Source organism: Mugil cephalus, chromosome 3 (assembly GCF_022458985.1).
Source record: "Mugil cephalus isolate CIBA_MC_2020 chromosome 3, CIBA_Mcephalus_1.1, whole genome shotgun sequence".
NCBI lineage: Eukaryota > Metazoa > Chordata > Actinopteri > Mugiliformes > Mugilidae > Mugil > Mugil cephalus.
Window position 1 is genome coordinate 1,925,402 of NC_061772.1, and position 23,427 is coordinate 1,948,828.

Here is a 23,427-nt window from a genome sequence, read left to right on the forward strand (position 1 = left end):
TAACATCATTACCACACGAACAGAAGACATTTATTTAAATATTGTTGTTTTATTAAAAGTATCAGTTTTAGAAGTATCTTGCAAGACACTGATCCTCCAGGGCCACTTTCTTGACCTTAGCTTTCAGGGGCTTTTCTTCTGCTACCAGGCAGCTACTTGCTGTGAGCTTTCTCACTTCAATCCTGTATTTTCTAGAATATTGAGTAGTTCTTTCATTGTGATTGCTTTAAAACTATACAAAGTCATTCTATTTCTAATGACATTCCTTGTGTCAAAGCCCTTTTTGGAAAAGTGTACAGTGAACAAGTCAGACGATCTCACCCCAGTGGCAAACATCTGTTGTTTTATGGAAAAAAAGAACAACAACATTTGACAACTGATGGATACGACGACTCCACAGTTACAGCCACTGTGTGGCAGAAAGTGACAGTTGAACATGGAGATTAGCAGCATTAGTTTGAATCACAGGCTTTAATAATGTCTAAATTGTAAAATGAATTTTTTAAAAAAAGGTGAAGAGCTGTTGTGCGATTGACTGAACCAACAGATTTGAAAAACAGTTGGAGATACATTTTTACAGATATCTCCTGACTCCCAAAGAAAATAGAAATAAATGGATCACTGCATTAGCAGAAACAACTGGAATCCAGGCACCAAGACCTGGTGTTGTGGTTCACATTTAATGTCAGGTAATATTAATGTATATTTGTCAATGTTGTTGTTTTGGCGTAGTTACAGCTGACAGTAACTATTTCAATTCCAACAAAGAATAACATTAAAACAATAAATGGAATATTTGCAGTCACTTCTCGTCATCCTTTTAATATCCAGTTGAACGCTACAGTATTGTATGGCCTTACTTGTCAGTACAGCTCTTAGCGTTCACATCTTTTATTTAGCTATAACTGATCATATAACTGAAATGACCTAAAACTGACTTAAACTAACTGAAACTGAGGCTAATCCACTTTTCCAAATCCATACTAGTTCGTATGGATCATTGTCGAGACCAGTTACCCTTAATTTGATCTGATAATCTACGTTTTTCTCCTTCTTGCTGTGTTTACTGATAAATTTCGCCATGCTTTTGCCACTCAGAGGGCTGTGGCCCCAGGCAGCAGTGATGTCAGTGCATACCCTCTATTGCAGCACAGTGCAGAAAATTGCCCAATGGCCACACTATTGTTCAGCTGACCATCTTATCACATAAGACATATGAAATACACACATATACATATGTTTCTATGGCTATCTTTGTGAGGACATTCACTGACATAATGATTTCCTTAGTCTCTTACCCTAACCGTAACCATCTCAACTAAGTGCCTTACCCTTACTCTTACCCTAACCTTTGTCCTAAAGCCAAGTCTTAACCCACAAACAGCATTGTAAAGAAGTGAGGAACGGCCAAAAAATATCCTAACTTTGCATAAAGATAGTCACTCCAATGGTGTAAAACTCAAACTGGTCCTCGGAAAGATACACAATCACACACCCTGAACAGGCCGACAAAAATACGTTACAAAGATAAGCTTTCACTTGAACTTAACACAGAGTGGCTTTTAAGTATTTGCCAGAGCAGTGAGAGCTCTTTAAGATCATGTGTCATGCAGCCCCAAGAGGTTAGCAAGTGCAGACAGCTCAGAAAATCAGCCACTCAACAGCCAGCTCTGGGAGGAGCTCCTCTTCCACCCACACTGGCTTCAAACAGCAGCTTTATTTAAAATGTTCAGCATTCTGCTCAGATTACAAAGTTTTCACATCTGAATGAAAAAATCTCAATTGTAAAAGCATGTGCTGCAGGAGCGATGCTAGACCTCAAACTGAAACTGAAACTTCAGCATTTAAGGTAGCTGTACCAATGATAGGAAATATGTCAGATCAATGTCAGGTTGTTAATGTGCACAGATGTTTTTTCAATTGATTCTATTTTCATTGATTCTCGTCAGTGTCCGGTTTCTGATTTAGAGCAAAGCGAACATGGAACAGTAGTGTACTGCATGATAATGTTGTGATATTGGTTTTGCATTAGAAAGCACAGGATGTCTATCAAGGCTTCAGTGAAGTCATCAACCTTGGAGTTGGTTAAGGATTCAATTTTTCTCTTCAGGTCACTTTGACAACATGGCTGCTCTTATTCTGGCCACAACAAAGGCTGTGGTCAGGAAAAAGAGTTATTAGTGGTCTCTGTAATCTAATATGATTCTGTAGTGCCATTTTTAACACATTTTGACATGTCCGAGACACTTTTGACTCTGTTGATTACCAGAGCCACACACATGCATTCTATGAAACAGTAATTGACTTTCCATCAGAACAGAACTTGAACTCTATATAGTACCTGCATGGTAATTTACAAGCTACAGGTAACATTAGACCAGAATTTTTCATAGCCTTGCAACATGTAGCATTCTGCTGTTCTCTCTGCGCAAATAAATAGACAGCGAAACCAATCAAGTGGAAAGCTTTTGTTCTGTTGTAATCTTTTTCTACAGCTACTTGTGTAATGTTGGTGCAAGTTAGCCTGGGTGGTTCCACATTGGTATTTTTAGCATCAGAGTCTGTCCTCTGGCAATGACCCCCTCAATTTTTAAGTAAATATGTCCTGTCTGGAGGCCTGTAGTGCAGCCCTGCCTTGGTCTCTGGGGAACGAGTGTGTAGATGTATTTCAGTTTGTATAGTCATGTGTGCCTTTATATGTGTATTAGCTAGTATGTGTGTAGAGAGATTTAAAGCCTCTGTAATCAAAGCCAGAGAATGTGCAGGCTTTCCCAGGCCCAGCTGACTCCACTCTAAACCATTACACATTACCAGCACACTCACTGCTCTACAGTACCCTGCGTCTTAATGGTTCCAAGGCACTGGCCTTTGAGTTACAGCATACATCTGTGTGTTTGGTGAGTTAGGAAATCGTCCGGCAATGGTCTTCCTCTGTGATGTGAAAGCAAGCTCTTTGATGTCTGTCAACTGGTCTATGTAATTCTAGGCTGGGGATGTTTTCATGTAGGTAGTGCTGTATTCAGCACAGATCATCAGATCATCAGGAGCTCAGGGTTTAGTGATGGACACTGATTTTGAATGTTAGCTATGTGTTGCCTCATAAGGAATGCAACTTTTGTCAGCTTTTAAAATGTCAGGGCACAGAACAGGAAGAAGAAATCACAGTCCCTCTCAGGTTGACTTGACGCAAGTTAAGCAGTACATGAGAAATGTTTGTTATTGAGATGGCTGTTTCGACCTGGCAGGAAGCAACACACCTTTCTGCAAGACTGGAAACCCCTTTCTGTTCAACACAGGCACTTTTGCTTCCTTTCTTTGATAAAATATTTATGGTTAAATGACCTGATGAGAATGGCCAACTATGTTGTAAAAGTGTAACACAAAGGTACAATTTATTGCCACACTGTTGCATTCATTAGTAATAAACAGACTGAGACCATGTTTATTGTTTGACATCTGTGTGAGTTCAGTTTGCAGTACTCGGTCAGCACTAGGAGAAATTTAGAAGTCTGATGATGTCTGTGAAGATTCTCAGCCAAAACAATCAAAACTGAAACAATGGCAATGGGACTTGTTGGGTTTCTTGTAGCCTCTTAGACTCTAGTCATATGGGTGACATGTGGGCACCCCCCAAAGTTGCAAATAGTAAAACCCCAATTTCCCACCAGTCTTTTAGAACTGAAAAAGCCACGTGGATGTTTAGAAATTTTGGATGCGATAAAGGTTTGAACTATTCGTATGCCATGGACATTTTGGGAGGCCTTTGGTCAATGATGATGATGATGATATAAAACGTGACTTTCATCACAATTAACTAGAAATGTTACATTTTGGAAAATTATGAGCCAGTATCGAATATACAGGCCATGGTAACACTTAATTTCAGTGAAAAATCTGTAAAAAAAAAATATATATATATATATAATAACTGTAAGAATTACCTAATTACAGATTCCATGTACAGAAAACTTGAAGTGCTATTCACCGTAAAGGATAATTTAAGCAGTCTAAGGTATTAATAGTAGCTATTCAGCTTGGCTTGAGCTGGAGTGCAGTTGTTACTGGACAGATAATGATAATGATGATAGTGTGGGTTGTTCAAATTTGAATGTTTGACTTTAGTTTATTTCATAGATTAATGCCATGTTCAACCATGTGAACTGATCCACAGTCAAAAACAAGGTGGATTACTTATGAAGAACATGTTCTTTTTAGTGTACACAGAATTATATGAGGAATGTCAATATCCCCACCAGACAAAGGCTGCTTTCTTTTCTCTATAGTGGAAAACACTGTTATATGTGACATCAGTTGGATATTGCAATTATTGTTTATTTTCGGTTTAATTTGTGAAAGCAGCATCTGAACCATTAGCAATTATTCCATATCATAGTTTGGACAGATGAAGAACTTGATCTTTGTGCTGTGGCCACACCACTTCATAAAGGTCCAGTCTTCCCGTGTGACTGGGTATGGAACTGGGCTGGAGGAAAACATTGATTGTTCAGGTTCATCAAGGTGGATGTTCCTCAGAGTCACATGTGATGGGACACAGAGAACAGTGTCTGCTGCAGAGTTACTGCTAAGTAATATGACAAAGATATGTTGTTGTGTCACTTGTTGTGTCATCTGCAGACTTGATGACCTAGGTTGCATGCACAGGTACTGTAGATTGTCCTGGGGATTGTCCTCAGCATACATCCCTGCGGAACACCAGTTTTCAAGTTGTGGGTGGAGTCAATATGGAGTCTAGTAATGTTTATTTACAGTATGAAACAAATAAAAAAAAAAGTCCTGAATCGTGGACAACATTTGCGGTAATCAAGACATTAAACACTAAGACAAAATTGAAGACACAAACCATTAACATATCACTCATATTAAACTCATCTGTAAGAAGTCCCTAGGGTCAATTTAGAGTCATTAATTGGCCTAACGAGCATCTTTGGAGGTAGAAGTAAACCGGAGTACCTGGGGAAAATCCGCATGGTGGAGAACATGCTGGACTCTACCCCAGATCTTCCGGCAGGGAGGCGTCAGTGCTAACCACCTCGCCGCCCCTTGTATTAAACTAAACACCCCTAAACAAAGGTGAATGAACATGATGGGAAGTGTACTGTAGGTCAGACAAAGCTGGAGCAAGTCAATTTAATGATTTTTGGCAACCAAAAATCTTAAGATCTAGTTGCACTGTTTACAAGGTTAGACAAATGGATCCCGGTATTTCAACTGTCATTGTGAGACAATGGGAGTTGGGATGGAGTTACTTGACAGGAAGTGACCTCTCTATGACCTGTTCTGACACATGTCATGTGTCCAGTGAAGGGGTTTGGAGATCAACACTGGCTTGCAGTTTTGTGTGTGTGTGTCATTCAAATGTAGCCATTTACAAAAACAAGTTCAAATAGAGACTGTGAGGTTGTTTTCAGCCCCAAGTCCATCATCTTAAAGTAGTTGCTGCTGTTTCTACTAGGACTGAACAGTTTTGAAAAATATTGTAATTGTTACTTTTTCCCCCCAATATTACAATTTTGATTATTATTTGATTGATTAAAAAAAGATTTTATCCGCTTTTCCAACAAAATGTAATGAATGACTTCAAAATATAATATAATGACATAATATTAGATACATGTATAGCATAAAATCATCGTTCCCATAGGCTGGGCCTGTTTATTGAATTAATTCAATTTAAAATATGGCTTGAAGGAAGTATTTTTATTGAACTGAACTGATTGAATATTTGTCACCGTGCTGAGAGGTACTATATCTTTTGTAACAAACTCCGTTATTGCCGGTATGAAAATCCTGTTTTATTATACAATATTGCGATACAATTGCAAATTCAATTAATTGTTCAGCCCGAGTTGCCACCCGGTGGTTAACAACTACTGTAAAGGGAGAATACAGCAATGATATTTTACTTTTAGCTACTCACCATTTATGTCTACTGTCATATGTCATATTGAATCATAGGATTCAGTAAAGAGTTTAATAGAGATAAACTTTGAGCCTATTTTGTGTTTTTTAGAGATACTTAAGTGTTTTGTTTTAGTGCCATACATATATTACTGTATTATAATAAAAAGTCACAATACACAGGACAAAATTTAGGATCATTCAGACATTGTTTCATAATCAGTTTTGAATCGCTTGCTACTCACTCTGTGCGTTTACATGCACGTGAAAAAAATGAATTATTGCCTTAATCGGACTATAACAGGAGAACTTAAGTGCATGTAAACACGTTACTTCGATTAAAATCGGAGTTCTCATTATCTGATTTAGACACCCAGATAATGCAATTGAATTGGAGTTTTCAATCGGATAATGTGTGTGAGCATGCTCCACGACACAAAACAAAACAAAAACGTCCAAGAAAGTCAGTCACAGAAGAAGAAGAGGAGAAACTGAGCCACTAGAAGAACTGTCTGAGGGATAGCGCGGATCTTACCTCCACCAGAGGTAGCACGAACATTACGTACGATTACGTAAGATTAAAAAATTTACTATTATCCGTCTGGTTGTTGTTTGACAGACATGGGACCAAGTCACATATATGCAAGTCTCAAGTAAGTCACAAGTCTCAACTTTCAAGTCTCAAGTAAGTCCCAAGTCATGTTTTCTTGGGCAAGTCAAGCCAAGTCAAGTCATAGGTTATCTCAAGTCAAGTCAAGTCATAGTCTATGTCAAGTCAAGTCCAAGTCAAGTCACCTTATTTTACCCGCACAATCTGATCTTAATAAAGTGAAAAGACAAGATATTAGTAACTTTCACTTAACTTCACTGGCCAATTTATCCAACTTCATTTGCATTGTAATTACTGATATTTAGTCAGATACATGGGCCTTCATTTGAAATATTTTAGTTGCAGTATTTCTCGATCAAATCCGGGCAGTTGTCTGCCGCCAGTTTCAAGAGTTAAGCGCCATGAGAGTGACTGACGTTTGCAGTGAGATCAGCCTGCTGCAGCCAGAAGTCTGAGGAGATGAACGCGGCTACTGTACAACGTGACTATACAACGATCGTTTATTGCTCTACAAACATGTATCATTAATTAATAATTAATTCATTAAAAAGGTAATGATTCTGATTTGGCTGGCATATCATTTAGCCCATTTACCCCGCTGTTGCTAGTTCATAAAACATGATGAACGGGTTGGAACGTTAGCTAAGTGTTAGCAAATTATTAAAAATTAAAAAATTATCAAAAAATTAAAAAAGTTCCGCCTAGCTGAAATACCTCCATCACCACCGTATCATATCAAGCTAACGTTAGCTACTACTGACTAACATGATAATATTTGCTAGTTTACAAGTACTTACTGTGCAGAATGAGTCTTCAGGTGACTGACAAAGTTTGACGTTGTCGTCTGGCTGTCTGATATCTTTGTGCCGCATGTCTTGCACTCCACTGTCCGTCGTTTCGCTTCGTGGTGGTAATTAAAAAAAAACATATTGGACGACCTTTGGTAACCCTCCGGCAGATGTTGTGATACTGATCAGATATCAGAAGGCGTGTTTCTCCGATACACACGTAAGGTAGGCAGAGGGGGCATGACTGACTGACAGGGTATTGATCCAATCATGACCCCGCCATTCTCAGCCTGCGCTCATACCGGGTAATGTTTAATATTAATTTTATATTTATATTAAAACTGAAAACAACAACAGTCAAGTCATCGTGTCTCAAGTCAAGTCCAGAGTCTTTAACTTCCATGTCCAAGTCGAGTCTCAAGTCTTTAATTTTTTGTCAATTCAAGTCACCAGTCATCAAAGCAGCGACTCGAGTCGACTCGAGTCCAAGTCACAATGACTCAAGTCCCCATCTCTGTTGTTTGAAATGCCGGTCCGCCGCATGAACGACTCTAGTTTATTATATCGCGTAATAGGTCGTATTAACGTGTTATTATCCCGCTGAAAAGACACGTATCGCCACCTAGTGTGGAGGAGGAGAACAGTTATTCGATTTTCTTGTGCTGCATGTAAACTGGGACAAGGACTGTAGTGAGAAAGTCAAATTTTGAGCAAAGCTCGATTAAGCTCTGCATGTAAACTGATTGCTGTTAAAGTTCAGCAGAAGAAACAGCATGCCACATACTGAACCCTCACTTGCTCCACTGTGTGAATGGGTGTGTGCCCGCCTGCGCAAATGGTTTGAACAAACAGTGCACCCTTGGTCACGTTAAAGACTGCCTACTCAGTGCTCTTGTGTCTTGAATTCATTCAGTCAGAAAAACAACAGCTATTATAAATAATAATCTTTAAAAGAAAAAGCACCATAGGTTCATTAGTTGTGAGAACTCTGTACTTATATCTGTTAATGAACTAAATAATAAATATGTCTGAGCAAAAGTTAACAAATGTAATTATTGAATAGAAAACACTGTGTGTGATTCCATCATTACAAAACATGTTGACATGTTGTAAATTATTGATGTTGATGATGATGATGATGATGATGATGTGATCATATATATATATGAACCAGATGTTATTATTGAATCACATATTGTGTCTTTATTTAGCTTTATGACTGGAGATATGTCACTGCTTTGAACAGCACAGCGATGAAATTTCAGAAGACGCTTCCTGGGTTCAATCTGAACTGTGACATCAGGATGAAGATAAATCAATAAACAACAACACGTGTGCTTTCAGTGAAAAAAATTTCACAGCAAAGTATGTACCATCTCCAAGTCATGACACACGCACAACAAACCGGTGTTTGTAGTTCTGACAGTAAGACATCCATTTGAGACAACAGCAGAACTTCTAGAACGCATTAAATGATGGTGTTTGTATACATACAGAGTGCGAAACTGAGATTTCAGGTGTTGGCTCAAGATGCCTATGGAGTTTTATTGTAATGCCAGGTGTGAACATTGGTACTCAAACATGCAATCGGATTGCCCACCTAAGTGGTTGGCCTTAATCGAAGCAGAAACATGTAGACACACTCACCGTGAGCTCATTTAAAATTCTTGCCTGGGCTGAATCTCAACATTTCTCACCAAATCTTTTGAAACTATCATATGTAGCAAGAGAGTTGTGTCACATGCCTATTATATATACTTACATTATTATTATTTATTATTTATATATTATTTATTATTACTACTATTAAATACTGTAGTTATTACATGTTCCCTTTGATAATTTTGTAAAATCATTAATGAGCATTAACACCGTTACCACAGATTTTCTCTAAAATCCTTTCAAACCATGACTTATTCTTAAGTTTAATGCAGTAATGCATTCCTTCAGCTTGTGGTTTGCTACACAGGATATAAACTGGAACACACTTCACTGTGTATGTACTGTAGATGCTGCTGTGTCAGAGATGGCTTGTGTTAGCCAGGGTGACTCGCTGTCTGGGAAGCATTGTCTCTGACTTGGTTTCATGGTGAGAGGACTATCTAGGCCTCATGAATAATTCTGATTTATCTGGCAACACTGCTACTACTGCAGCCTTTCTGCCTGTCCTTTTCTTTAATCTGTCTCCTCATCACCTCTTCTTGTGTCCTTCTTGTGATCTTTCTCTAGATATAACACTCTCCTATTCTCTAATTGTTGCTGTGTCACTGCTGAGATGCTGGTGTCAGGGGAACAGATGGGTGGTTGCTGCAGACGTCTGTTACCTTGGCAACTGCAGCCTCACCTGCTCTGGCATTAACGGGCCCTTGTTGTTATGGCATAAGTCATCCTCATACTCCCTACAGTATATCTCCCTTTCTTTTTCTTCTTACGTTGTCTTCTGCCTTCAGTTCTTCTTTTTCTCAGCATCAGTTGTGCATCTCTTTTGACCCTATGGCTGACCCTTGATCCACATGAATGCCATCACTCACAGTGTTTCTGAATATTAAATCTCTAATACACTGACATTTCTCACAGATTTACAACATGACCTCATGAACACATCTGGCTGAACTGACCTCATTCTACTTTACAATAGGTTATTTGAATATTCATAATAATTTTAACAGCTTAAGCAGAAATGTGGGTGCCTAGTCAAATACATAATTTCTCCCTGGGAGGTTTATTCCTCATTTCTTGATTTACAATTGCTAAATCTGCTAAATCTTATCCTGAGTGCTCTCTTTGCACAAAACTGCAAAAAAAATTAGACAGAGTAATCGCTGACTCTATAGCCAAGAACAATGGTCAATGGAGTGCCCCCAACTCTATTAACTCTCTTAAAGAACAACGGCCTTGTTAATATAAATTACCAATGCTAATATTTAAAATAAACCCTGGAATTTCTTATTCACCACTGTTGATACAGAATCTGAATCTGAAATGCCTAGGCACTTTTTTACTACACACATTTCATTTACATACATTTTAGATTGTATTTTGTGTGTAGTGTATATATGTTTTTGTGCAATGTTTGTAGCATGGTGTCGTAGGCATCTCTATATGTCCTGTGGGTCTGTGTTGGATGTTTTTTGTACTTTTACTTTTGGAATGCAGATGGAAATTAGCTTTTTGCTAAATCTGATGCACCCATCTATTCATGTTTAATGTATGTGCATATTGTCCATAGACCTAATGAAAATAAATAAATAATAAAGTTATATATATCTATGTATATCATATACAACATTCTGTAGAGTTGATAATTTTGTGACAATGCTCTGCTGGGAAACTTTTGGACCTGGCATTCGTTCATGTGGATGTTACTTAGCTATGTAGCACCCACCTAGACCAGACCAGGCACCTCCACCCCATAGTAATGACACTCCTTGATGGCAGCAGCCATCCCCGGCAGGATGCAGCCTGGAACGGACACACACATAAAAACACTTTATGAACATCCACAGAGGCCCTTCGATTCAACCCATGGGACCCAAAGGTTCCCACTAACAACATTCTGTTACCAGACACCACAGGACACCCTCAGAAGACCCATGTCCATCCTCTGATGAGTTACATGTGTGTTGGAGGCACCTAAACAATATTAAGCAGGAGGTTTTAATGTTGTGGTTGAACACTGTATGTGTGCAGTCATCACTGCAATTGCATGTTTCCTTGAATAGCACAGCAAAAGGAAAACCAGAGGCAGAGGAATAACTCTGCAACATCATAGATAATAGTTGCTATGGAGATGCACGGGTGGGGAGGCCATCAATGCCCCAGTCAAAGAAACAGAGCGAGAGAGAGAGAGAGAGAGAGAGAGAGAGAGAGAGAGATAGTATCATTACAGAGCAAAAGACAGTGAATGCTATTATAAGTGTAAATAGAACCCTAAAATATCAGTAATCTTTACAGGCTAAGTGGTCTTAATTTATTGATATGTTGAAAGGCTTCTGGACCACTACATGTTCCTCAATAAAACCATGGTAATTGTGATCATTATGTTATGTAATTATGTCTGGCTTATCTGTTCTTTTTCCCACCACTGTAAGCCCTCTTCGAGGCTTTTTTACAGTGAGGTTACTGTGTGTGGGTTTGGGACTGCATACTGTGTGAGTGTGCCATATTCCCTTTCTGTACTTTTCTTTCTATGTCTTGCTCTCTCTTTCTCTAGCAATTCAGACATTCGTTTCTGTAGCAGCAGACAATTTGACCTTAGTAACAAACATTCTGACTCTCACCTTAGCAACAGGCCAAGATCTGCGCTGTCATGGAAACTGAAAAACAACAACTGTCAGTTAAGTCAGTTGCTAGGTGACGAGGAAGAATAGTTACTTTGCCATTCAGTGGGGAAGCTCACAGTTTGCCTGGTGACTAAACATGATCAAATTTGTTCAGGATTTTTCCAGGAGAATTTATTTCTCACAGTGCCCTGCTTACACATATTGGTGCTCCTCCTCTAATGAATATTGTTTTTGAACTTTGAATTTTTAAGTTGTGTGTCTGTCCGTGCATGTGTGGATGTGTGTCTGTGTTGGAGTAGGGGGTTGATGGGTACGTGTGCTACTTTTGTATGAAAAGTGCTTTACAAATAAAGTCTAATTGATTGATGATTGACTGATTGAAATGTTAGCTACTGAAGAAATTAAACAAAAATAAATAATTTTACATGTGAAGGTCAGTATTTAATAGCTTGTGGTGGTCATATTGTGAGGAGAGGTTTTCCGTGTCAATGTGCTTGCTCTGGGGCTTTCAGGAGTCTTTTACTATTGCCATATATTGTAGATACAATTAAACTGAGCTGAACTGAATAAACAAATAGGTATATATTCATACGCACTGGAAAAAGCAAGAAAGGGCAAACAGAGAGAGATCCGGAGAGGAAAGAAAATAGCAAAGTACCTGTAGGGTTCTCCCTGCAGGAAAGACGTGTGGTATAGCCTGGTGGTAAATATATGCAAATGCAGTTTCCTGTAAGTATATAGGAGCCACTGATGGACCCTGGTTAAAATATTACCTTTTTACATTTCAAGATGTATAGTTTGAGGAAATTCCTACATTCATTTTAAGTTTTAACCAACTAGGGGTAGTAGAGGAATCGATCTGGCATAACATCATGACCAGCTTCCTAACATTTTGGGCTCCAAAACTGTTTTGTGTATGTGTCTGTCTCTGTCATCCAAGAGTGTCAATGGGGTGGGGGTGTCTGGTCTGGTCTAGGCGGGTGCTACATGTTTAAGTAATATCCACATAAATGCCAGGTCTAAATGATTCCCAACGGTATTGGGTTGTCACAAGTTGGCCAATGTTATTTACTTTTCCTGTGAGTGGCTTTACTGTTCAGTTCAAGTCAAATTTATTTATGTAGCAACACAATATAACACAAATTGTTTCAAGATGCTATACAAAACCTAGTCTGAAACCCCCAGAGTAAGCACAAAGGCAGCGGTGGCAAGTAAAATATTTTAACGGGAAGAAACTTTTTGCAGCCCCAGCTCATATGGAGGGACCCATCTACTTGAGGCTGAGTGGGTCCCTGTTATGGCTGATAGGTTAGAAAACTTTCCCATCCAAAACATGTCCCTAGCAATTTAGCAAGTTAATTGAAGTCCAACACTCTCCTGTGGGAAATGTCTGTCTGCTGCAGAAGCTGAGTCAAAAGCTTACAGTGGATTCATCTAAATGTTTATTGAAAACTGCTGCTTGCTGCATCTGGAAACTATACTGATAGTATGACAGGGAGTCATCATAGTAAAGCAAAGAGAATAATATAACTGGCTCAAACTTAAGATAAAGAATTGAAACCATTATCTATCTGTACTGTAACATCCAACCTTATAAATTAGCAGACGGCACAGCAGGCTGATATCTAACAACATATCCACTTGTGCCAAGTGGCTCCTTCTGGTGGAATAACCTGGTATGCTAGTATTACTAGACAGTAATGTTCTGTTGCATGTGTTGTGCTGTTACTTTAATTGCATGTTTAGAGAGAAGGCTAGATTTAAGATGTAATGGTGGGCCACATGTGGTTTGAGTTGTGATGGACCTGTTTTGGTTAAAGTAAAATGCTGAAAACATGACAATTTGCGTGCATGTGCACAATGTACACATGCACGCACACAGTAGCTGTATTCCAGATGTGAACAGTGTGTTTTCATTTGGTTGTTGATCTCATATGGAGTCTGAGAGGTCTGATAATAACAGACAAACAGGAAAAATAAAATGCATCATAAATGCAGAGATCAAACACACTCACACTGCCACACACACACACACACACACACACTTGGCTGTAACTCCAGTCCCATGGTTCTCACTCCAGCAGTGAGCTCATTAAAATGTGCAAGGCGACCCCTCTCGTCTCCGTGCTCTCTCATCTCTCCTTCATCCCTTCCTCTTCCTTTCCTTCCAAAATCATCCTTTTTCTTCGATGAAAAATATCACACACTCGCTGTCTTCATTAAGTTTCCTTCCATCCTTATGTCAGTTTCAGGATCCAGTTGCTGGTTTGGGATTGAATCTCAGCACACACAGTTCAAAAATGCTGCCTTAGATTCACATCAGATGGGCATGCATGGTGTTACTTGTATATTCTAAGTATGTGTGTTTGTGTCTATGAATGTGTGTGTGTTTGGGGAGAGGGTGGCTCTGCTTTAATGAATGGTTGCCGGGTAGAACAGGAGGCGTGAGGGAGGAATTTGTTAATTATGAATGGAGCACTTCTCTCTGGATGTGAACAACACGCAGTGTAAGTGTGTGTATGTGTGTGCTTTGGTATTTGAGAGTGTATGGCTGTGTGGAAGCATATGTATCTGAGTTGCTAATATGAATGTAAAGAAGAGCTGCTGCGTAAATCAAATGAGTAATACTAGTTAATAATGAGGTAGCCATGAGCAGGGCATTCTGGGTTGATCAGATTATTGTAGCATGGAGCCATTCCGAAGACAGAGAGCTGAGTTACTCTATGATAGTTTTTTCTAAAAATCATCCAGAGCGAAATATTAAAAGAAAATTGATTTAAATTCATTTCAGTTTCCTGACACACTGATCACCTCCTGACTATCCCCGCTTACAAGTTCTGTGACTTTTTAGAGAGTTCATATAAGGTGAACAAACAACTACAGCCATGCAAGGGAATCTGTGCGGTTGTGCTTGGACACAGCAGTGCTTGCCAACATGCTGGTATTTAATGGGAGATGCTTCCCATGTTCATCCAACTTAGAGTTTACTGTAGTGTGCTGACATTTGTTACACCTGAAGCTGACAGGAATTTTATTACACTCCCTGTATGATGCATCCTGTGCTGCGCACAGAGTGGAGGTAGAAATGAGACCATTTTTATTTTATTGAATAAATATTCACTATAAGAATAAATTTGCCTGTTTGCAAATTTGATATGTGAATTTAAGCACAACAAAGAATGTATCCAACATTGCTTGATTTCTTTGTAATTTTGTCCCGTGTATTATGAACTTGTGGAATGAATAACACTGGATGTTTTTCAGTCGATGAAAATATTAATCTGGTGCCTAACATTTAGGAAACCCCCCCCCCCCCCTTCCTTACGCTGCACCCCCTGCATTTTACTTTGTAAGCCTGTGTAAGCCCTTATGATAAACAGTGCCTCACAAGGAAATCCCATTTGGCTGCTGTTTAATCTGAAATTTTCAGTGTGTACATTTCAGTGACACCAGTGATTATGGTGTTCTCTAGACAGTCTGTGCTGTATAAGCCGTACCTCTGCTGGAAAGTCTTGAAGTATATAGCATGAGAGTGAGGCTGTAGTCATGTTTTTCGTGTTGGCTGTCCACCTGTACAGTGTACAGTCACTCTGAGCACCTTGTTTGGAAGTTAACTGTGTTTGCCATTACTTAAACTGACCTAAACTCTGGGGTCAGCTTTTTCCACTTCCTTAAAATAGACTGCTGCAGGTTGGTAGCTCATGAAACTGGGTCTCTGTGCGGCCAGCTCTCACACAAACACACGCTCACGAGAGACTACTTTATTTGGATGAAGTTGGTAGTGTGTGTAGTGTCTACAAGAGGCAGATTGGTGACTTGTGTAAATACTGGCTGAATGTAAAACATTACATCAGCATGGTAGTAATTCATCTCTTTAAAAGCTACAATACCCTTACCAGCATCGACTTTACACAGCTGTAATGTAAGCACTGAGCACAGTTTTGTGTTCTGTATTTCTGTGGAAGAAAAAAGGACCCTTTTGTGGTAAATGTGCAAAGACACTCTGGTAGCATCTGGCAGTATGTGTGTGTGTCCATGTTTCATGATATGACCCTGATTGTTTTGTGTTTCCAGGGGCAACAAGAGATATTGGTTCAGCTCTGACCAGGATGTGCATGAGACATCGCAGCATTGAAGCAAAACTTCGCCAGTTCACCAAGTAAGCATACATGCTTCCTTCCTTCCATCCTTCCTTGCCTCTGCACTCTTTATATCCCTTAATTCATTTATTTCTTAGATCTCACAGTGTAATCCATTAGGAGTCAGGACACTTTAAACATCAACTGTTTACATCAAACTTTTGTTTAGAGGTTTATGCTGGGTCTACAGCATGGTGAGGTTTTCTGCTCAGCTGCATGGATTCCATTAGGATCATTGCTCTGTCTGTACATATTTAAGTGACTGTAAATAAATACCACCATTGGTATGCCTCACAGAGACTCTGTTTTAACTATTGTTTGCCTTGTCCTTCATTCTTATAGTTTCCAATGGCTTTTCCAAGGCAGCAGCTATTACCTTGATGCTGATGATAATGATGATCATGATCCATACCCATGTTAATGACAGGGTGTTTGAAGACAAAGCCAGTCTCAAAGCTCTTGAGTAGCTGTGTACACACTACAAAAACATTATCCTATAGCTCAAAAGGTGTCCGATGTTTTGTATGTACTTATTTTGAAATGGACCAGTACATGGAGGTAATGTATACAGTATATTCATCACCTTCAGTCTCTTGTCAACACAACAGATTTGCCTTATTCTCAGTCTTTATGATTGACTTCATGTAAGCTGTTAATAACTGGTCTTCCTCTTAAATCTCTACAGTGCTTTGATGGAGAGTCTGATCACTCCTCTCCAGGATAAGATTGAAGACTGGAAGAAGACAGCCAACCAGCTGGATAAGGATCATGCCAAAGGTACTCTCAGATCACATGTCATGATGCTAATTATGATTCAGCATTCACAAACTCTAGGGCCCACATTCATCTTGCCTAAGCAGCTTTAGTACAAATGCATTGGATAAAAGAAAAGACTTCACTTTAGACCCATAATTAACAGTTAACAATTAACAGTCAGAACAATCAGTTCACTATACTCCAAAGAAATATCTCTATCATGTGCCATTCTCATTTAAAAAAAAAAAAAAGCAAGGCATTACATTGGACCCTCACACCTCGTACACATACAGTTGATTTTGAGAGATTCTGAAGAAATATTGTTATATGCCAATATTATGGGAGGAAGTTACTGTGTTGATGATATGTTCTGCCTGCTTTACTCATTCTTAAATGAAGAACTGCTGAAATAAGTTTGATGTAAGAAATAATAAGGCTTTGTTAATCTTTGATGAAACTCACACCTTTCAGCTTGATATGGGGAAATCTGATCTGCTGCGTGCTAATGCATATACGTATGTGTAGCAGATTAACAGTGGTTCCAGATTAATTACAATGTTTGGGATTGGCAAAGTGGACTGATTTGAAACCAGATATAATATTGAGTGTTAGTCTGTCACAAAACATTTATCAGTGTTTTGTGTCTGACATCTGTATAACTGACCTCTTGGTGTAACAGCGTCAGGAAGCATTTCTTTTTAAATTCATAGTGGAAAAGGAAGTAAATATGAGCTCACACAAAGGGCTTTACATTCCTGCCTCTAAAGCATCTCTGTTCATCCTCTTCATAGAGTACAAGAGGTCACGCCACGAGATCAAGAAGAAGTCATCTGATACCATGAAACTGCAGAAGAAGGCTCGGAAAGGTAACAGTCAGCAGCCTGAAAGTCGAGCGCAGACTCTTCTCACTATTGACAGAATACAGAGGAGGTCAGATAATTGTTTGCAAGGCCCCGCAGACACAATCAGTTCTACTCACATCAGTGATCCTTCTCTGCAACTCATGTTTTTGCTGCAGATACACTGGTACATCCTGTTAGTTGCTGACTCACCTGAGTCCTATGATCTTGTCACTGTTGATAGCAGTGCTTGTAAATTGTGAAGTGTTAATAGCAAATTTGGCCTCTTTTCATATTGAAATAGTTCTACCCGACAAGAAAAGGCTCAAAATACAGGGAATTCATTTAGTACCAACACACACACCCAGATTTGAATCTCTTGCTAGTATCAAGAACCATAGACTTTCTACAGTCTAGGTCAAATGATTTGAAAGTTTTTATTGCCATCTAGTGGTTGTCAATAACATTACGGGTCCTTTCTCATTTGTTGAATCGCTTCACTCAGCCAGGCAGCAACCAATTGTCGCTTTCTTTCCGCAACAGCTTCCATTTGCTTACATTCAGTTGCCAGGCAGATTAATACATAAATACAACATGCATGTAAAGCCATCCTCAAAATAATATTTCTAATTATTATCATTTCAGAATGTTTGACACCCACAAATGGCTTGAATACCTTTACTCATGTAGGTTTTTCAACATTTTTAGGACTCTATATTGCGCTATACTGAAGACATCAAAACTATGAAACAAATTATATAATCAATACCATGTTCAAAGGGTGCAAAGTTTAAAATATGATTTGACACCAGTAGCTAAAATCTGTATTCTCTCAGCCAGCTTCAGGAGGATTTCACCTTGAGCTTTTCTTGGAGTAGCTCACACATCTGGTGTACGCTTGCACTCAGCAGTCCCACATCTAAAACCATCCCAGCTCCATCCCATCACAGTGATTGGGGAGGGCAGGTCATCCGACAGAGCAATTCATCCCTGTTTTTTGATCAGAGAGCCTTTAGAGAGCCTGGAAATGAACTGAAGTGAATTATGGGTCACTGTCCTGCCGAAAAATAAATGATCCTCTGCAGCAGAGGTAACACTTCTTTCAGGCAGCCCTCATGAGAGCCAGTCTCATCATACCTGTGGATGGTTTTTGCGACAGCATTTGAAGACATTTCATGTTCATTAATATTTCCGTATTTTGTAACCTTTAATTACCATATAATTTAATTATGGATAGATGGTTGTCTATGTGAAGTGCTATACCAAATATGAGTTAATTCCAAGATTGTGTAAAATGGTTGAATATCTCAAACAACTTGAATGAATGAACAAAATACTCACATTTCTCATGTTTTTATGGTTCACTGGGCCATTTACATTTTTACTGTTGTTTCTCTTTACATGAGTGGTTCTGCCATATACCAAAATGTATGTAGTCCAGCAGGGCTTGCTCAATACCACATGCTTACCATACATTAATTACTAAAAAGTATTTGATGAATATTTATTTAGAACCATTTTTCTGCATACTCCTGTTACTAGGAAAGGGAATATAGCTGTGTCTGTGGTATTGGCATCTTAAAATCATGCATACCCTTTGAATCCTGAGACTTTGCACTTTCAACCGTTGTATAGCTGGAACCAATGCATTTTAAGACAGTGGCCATAATCAGGCCAGTGACTGTTAACCGAAAGTTAATCCTGGGGACTACCTTGTGTAGCTGGTTCAGATATTGTGTGCAAACAGAGTCTAAAGTATGAAACTTATTGGGCTGTGCTCACACGTTTATACCTCGCTACACAATGTTTCATCTGTTTAATAGATTTGATGTCTCATGTGTCAACAGTGTTTGGTAAAACTGGAAGTGGAACAGTGCAGTGTCGGTTCCTGTTATGTCTGAAATTGTCTGGTTAACCCTATCACAGCTGACGCTTGGTGGTATTATTGTTTCTGGATTCATTTTCGGTTGTATCAGTGTTATTTTGCTCTAACCTGTGGCTGTCTTGTGATGGCTTCCTTGTACTAACCTTAACAATGAGTTCTGCTATTTTTGCTCTCCTCCCCCCCCGTCTCTTTTCTTATGTTGCTTCCTTTGTGCCCTTTCCCCCTTTCTCTGTGGTATTTGTCCCCCTGTAATAGAGATCCAGGGTAAGTATCAACCTGTCGCTCACGACTGCTTTACCGCACCACATCCTTTCTTACTCATATTTCCCAACTTTCCCCTGCACACAGTGATTGTTACTAAACTCAAGATACAAGGGTCTGGGAAAGGTATTTGGGGTGAATTAGGACAATGCTTTCCAAAATGGAAGTCATGAAAGGGACAACTCTAGGTAGGATTAACCCACCACAGGGTGCCAAAAACAGGCTGTGGACCCCATTTGTCCCACATGCAGTTAGTTTTATGTCTGTGGTAACTTCACTGTTTTGTCACCTTAAAAAGTATTTTATCTATTTGTTTTTAAATCTTAGACACTATTAACTGTTGCACTGGGTGTTTTTAGTGATAACCCAGGTTGGAAACAACAAACCAGCTTCCTTTCTGAGTTCCATTAAGTATGAGTCATAGCAAAATCCAGACAAAAGGATGACGTTTGATTACATTAGCTTTCTCAAGTGCTGAGAGATCTGGTTTCTCATAGAGCAGAATTGTCATAGACGGATAGTTATGAAGACATGCTTGAAGTGATGATTGTTCCAAGTGGTCAGACAAGGTACAACATAAAGTTTGGAAATATCAATTTCACATTTGAAGATTAAAATGTGAAACATGAACTTACACAATTTGCATATGAACATCTTTCCACAAATGTTTAACTCATGGTGAGCCTAGTTCTTTTGGCCACATGCACTAGTTGTACAGGGAGGTCACGTACAACAATTATTCTCTATTGAAGCTATGAGGAAGCACCTTCCATGACTTTTTAGAAAGTACCTGAAACACTACAGTTCCAAAACAAACTTCACATGGGGGTTTCATCTCATAGTGACAGATTACAGTTCAGTCTTTTTAATAAGTTTTATAGTTCATTGTCATGTAGTTCACACAGACAGTGCATGATGTAATTTAACTTCTTCCTTGACTGCATGACTTGTAGCTTCCGCTGTCACCTTTGTAGTGACGCTGCAGGGTGTCATTCCGCTTTCATACTGCCCCTCCCCTCTTGCTCAATCTCATTCTATCCTTCATCCTGCAGATAACTGACTTTTTTTGCATGCGGTTACACTACAAAGAGTTCCCAATAAGTCGGAAGTAGGAAGGGAGGGAGACCCACAGTCCAGAGAGACAGGCTGAACAGCTAACAAAGTAGATTTAATGACAACTTACAGAAACAAATAAGATAAGATAAGATAAGATAAGATATGCCTTTATTCATCCACCAGTGGGGAAATTCTAGTTGTTAACAGCAGCAGACATTCAACATTCAACTTCACAAGCAGTGCACACAGTGGACATATACTGTAGGTGGACTACAAAAAAAGAATAGAATATATAAAAATAACAGATACACAGGGATGGCAAAAAACATCATTTTGGATGATCCAATAACAAAATAAGAACCAGTAGCTAAACAAGAACCGAGGAACTGAACAGGGTCACAGGGCAACATATACATAGTAGAATTCACATCACAGAGATAATGGCACAGAGAACCCAATCCAGCGATCAAAGGGGGAAGACAAGGGAAGTAAAGCAGGACAACAAATGCAGGAAAGGAGCTTAGAAAATAAAAACACAAAGAAACCATTACATTTAGTTCTGTTATCTAGATAGTAAAAAGAATCCAGATTGTCTAATGCATACATACAGTACAGTTTGCACATTGTACTTGTGCGTCTTATTTAGGAGCCAAAGCCTCTTTATCTGCTTTTTTTTGACATTTTTTACATTAATTTTACAGTTTAGACGCTATTAAAGCCTATGATTAAACTAATGCTGCTAATGTCCATGTTCAACTGTCACTTTTTCTCAGTGGCTGTAACCATGGAGACTTTGCTTGCTGTGACATCATGTGCATACCCTCTATAGAATAGAATAGAATAGAATAGAATAGAATAGAATAGAATAGAATAGAATAGAATAGATGCCTACCTTAATCTTGAAAACACATACAGAGCTAAAACACTGAACGATGTATTTCTACTTACTTCGTCTCATCTAAGTACCATAATCTATGCTAGTGACTTTATGAACCACTGTATTATTTCTGGTGGAGAGACGCCACATTGGGTAAATGCCTGTCTGTTTTTTGTACCTCTGTAAATCCACACACACTTTTTTTCCGTACCTCCATCTTCCCTTCTTCTTTCCCTTCCATCCACCTCATATCTGTCGGTTTTACGCTGTTCTGTCTCATTCCTTAAAATGTTCTCACCGTTGCTGCTGTACGTTTCCCACCCCAGGGCGAGGGGACCTGCAGCCCCAGCTTGACAGTGCCATGCAGGATGTGACCGACATGTGCCTGTTGATGGAGGAGACTGAGAAGCAGGCAGTGCGGCGTGCCCTGGTGGAGGAGAGGGGTCGCTTCTGCACCTTCATTGGCTTCCTTCAGCCTGTCGTGGTGAGGAGATGGATGGACAGGGAGACAAGCACTTCCTGACCTTTCGCACAGTGTAGCCATAATGTTGCTGAGCAGCACCAATGATGTATACACACTGACAGATACCTGTAGTTAAGAAAAGCCAAGGTCATGATAATATTATGTTATTTATTGTAAGTCATTAAAAAACTCAAGAATCATCATGAAAATCATGAAAATTAATTGTTAGGTGATGTGTCATACTCACACATAGCTTCTGTTGTTTGTACATGAATTCTCTGTCCTTAAGTCAAAACTGCAATAACTTGTGGTTTAATAAAATAATTGAGATTCATTACAAAAAAAAATGACACAAAAGGTGAAAAATGTAAAAGGAAGCTATGAATGTCAGCATACCTAATTCTTATACTGCATATGTCTTTTTTGTCAGAATGGAGAGATCGCCATGCTGGGCGAGATCACCCACCTCCAGGCCATCATTGATGACCTCACTGTGTTGACCACTGATCCTCACAAACTACCCCCTGCTAGTGAACAGGTGAAAAGCGTGTGCACCTAGGCCATGCAGAAAACAGTGAAGATATAATTGGAAGAAAGTATGGACGTCACATTTATCGTGTTATCTTTCTGTCAGGTGATAAAGGATCTGAAGGGCTCAGATTACAGCTGGTCCTATCAGACCCCTCCATCATCCCCGAGCAGCTCTGGCTCACGCAAGAGCAGCATGTGCAGGTACTGACTCACAAACATACACTTGCAGTGATTTAAATTACAGAAAGAGGAGCCCTCTGATGTTTACGTTTCACTGTGATCGCCAGTTCCTCTGTCCGTTTGTCGATCCTTCATAGTCGTTTGTCAGTCTTCATCAGTTTAGGAGTATCCCTAGATACTGAACCACAGACTTCAGACAGAAAGCAGCACTGAATAAAACATTGCAAACTGTGCAAACCATATAAGACATGCTTTGTGCCATTTGCAAACTCGGCTTCATTTAGCTTTAAATTAATACATACTTGAATTTGAATAACTATAAAAACACTATAAAAACGATACAGTGAAATAAAAGTTGATTTCTGTGGTTCTTTGTCGTGAAAATAATTAGTCTATGTGTGTAAACAGTGGGTGTATGTAACGCATGCAAATGCGTGTGTGTGTGTCTGTCTGTCTGTGTGTGTGTCTGTGTGTGTGTGCACCCTGGATCTTCACAAGTTTATACATTCTCTGTGTATTCTCTCTTGCCTTTTCTCTCTCCCCCCTCTCCCCTCACTACAACCACCATTCTCTGTGCGTGTCCTCTTCCACTTGTCTACCTTCTTTTCTTGTAACGTGTTTGTGTGCACTCATGTGATTTGCCCTCTTTCGTCCCTGCTGGGTATTTGCTTTTCTGGTTTTCTTTCATTCGGGGACTCTGCCTTTAACTGCGGCCGGCGTGTGACTTAACTGCATCATTGCATTGCGGGTTTTCACTAACCTGATGAACCAACAACTTGCTATAAACTGCTCCTGAACTTCAACCCGTCACATAAATCTCAAAATCTTCCTATGCTTCCT

At 39.3% G+C, this 23,427-nt stretch overlaps 1 protein-coding gene across 4 annotated transcripts in view; it reads left to right on the forward strand.

Moving 5' to 3' along the window:
* The window catches only part of mtss1lb (MTSS I-BAR domain containing 2b), a 72,108-nt gene that overhangs the window by 34,045 nt on the left and 14,636 nt on the right, over positions 1-23,427 (forward strand). For 3 of the 4 annotated variants that reach the window (XM_047579922.1, XM_047579919.1, XM_047579923.1), the window contains exons 4-10: positions 15,675-15,759; positions 16,425-16,516; positions 17,287-17,361; positions 19,475-19,483; positions 21,740-21,897; positions 22,307-22,414; positions 22,511-22,608. In XM_047579922.1, the coding sequence (XP_047435878.1) occupies positions 15,675-15,759; positions 16,425-16,516; positions 17,287-17,361; positions 19,475-19,483; positions 21,740-21,897; positions 22,307-22,414; positions 22,511-22,608 (625 nt within the window). The remainder of the gene's footprint in view (positions 1-15,674; positions 15,760-16,424; positions 16,517-17,286; positions 17,362-19,474; positions 19,484-21,739; positions 21,898-22,306; positions 22,415-22,510; positions 22,609-23,427) is intronic. The other variant, XM_047579921.1, reaches the window with a different exon arrangement.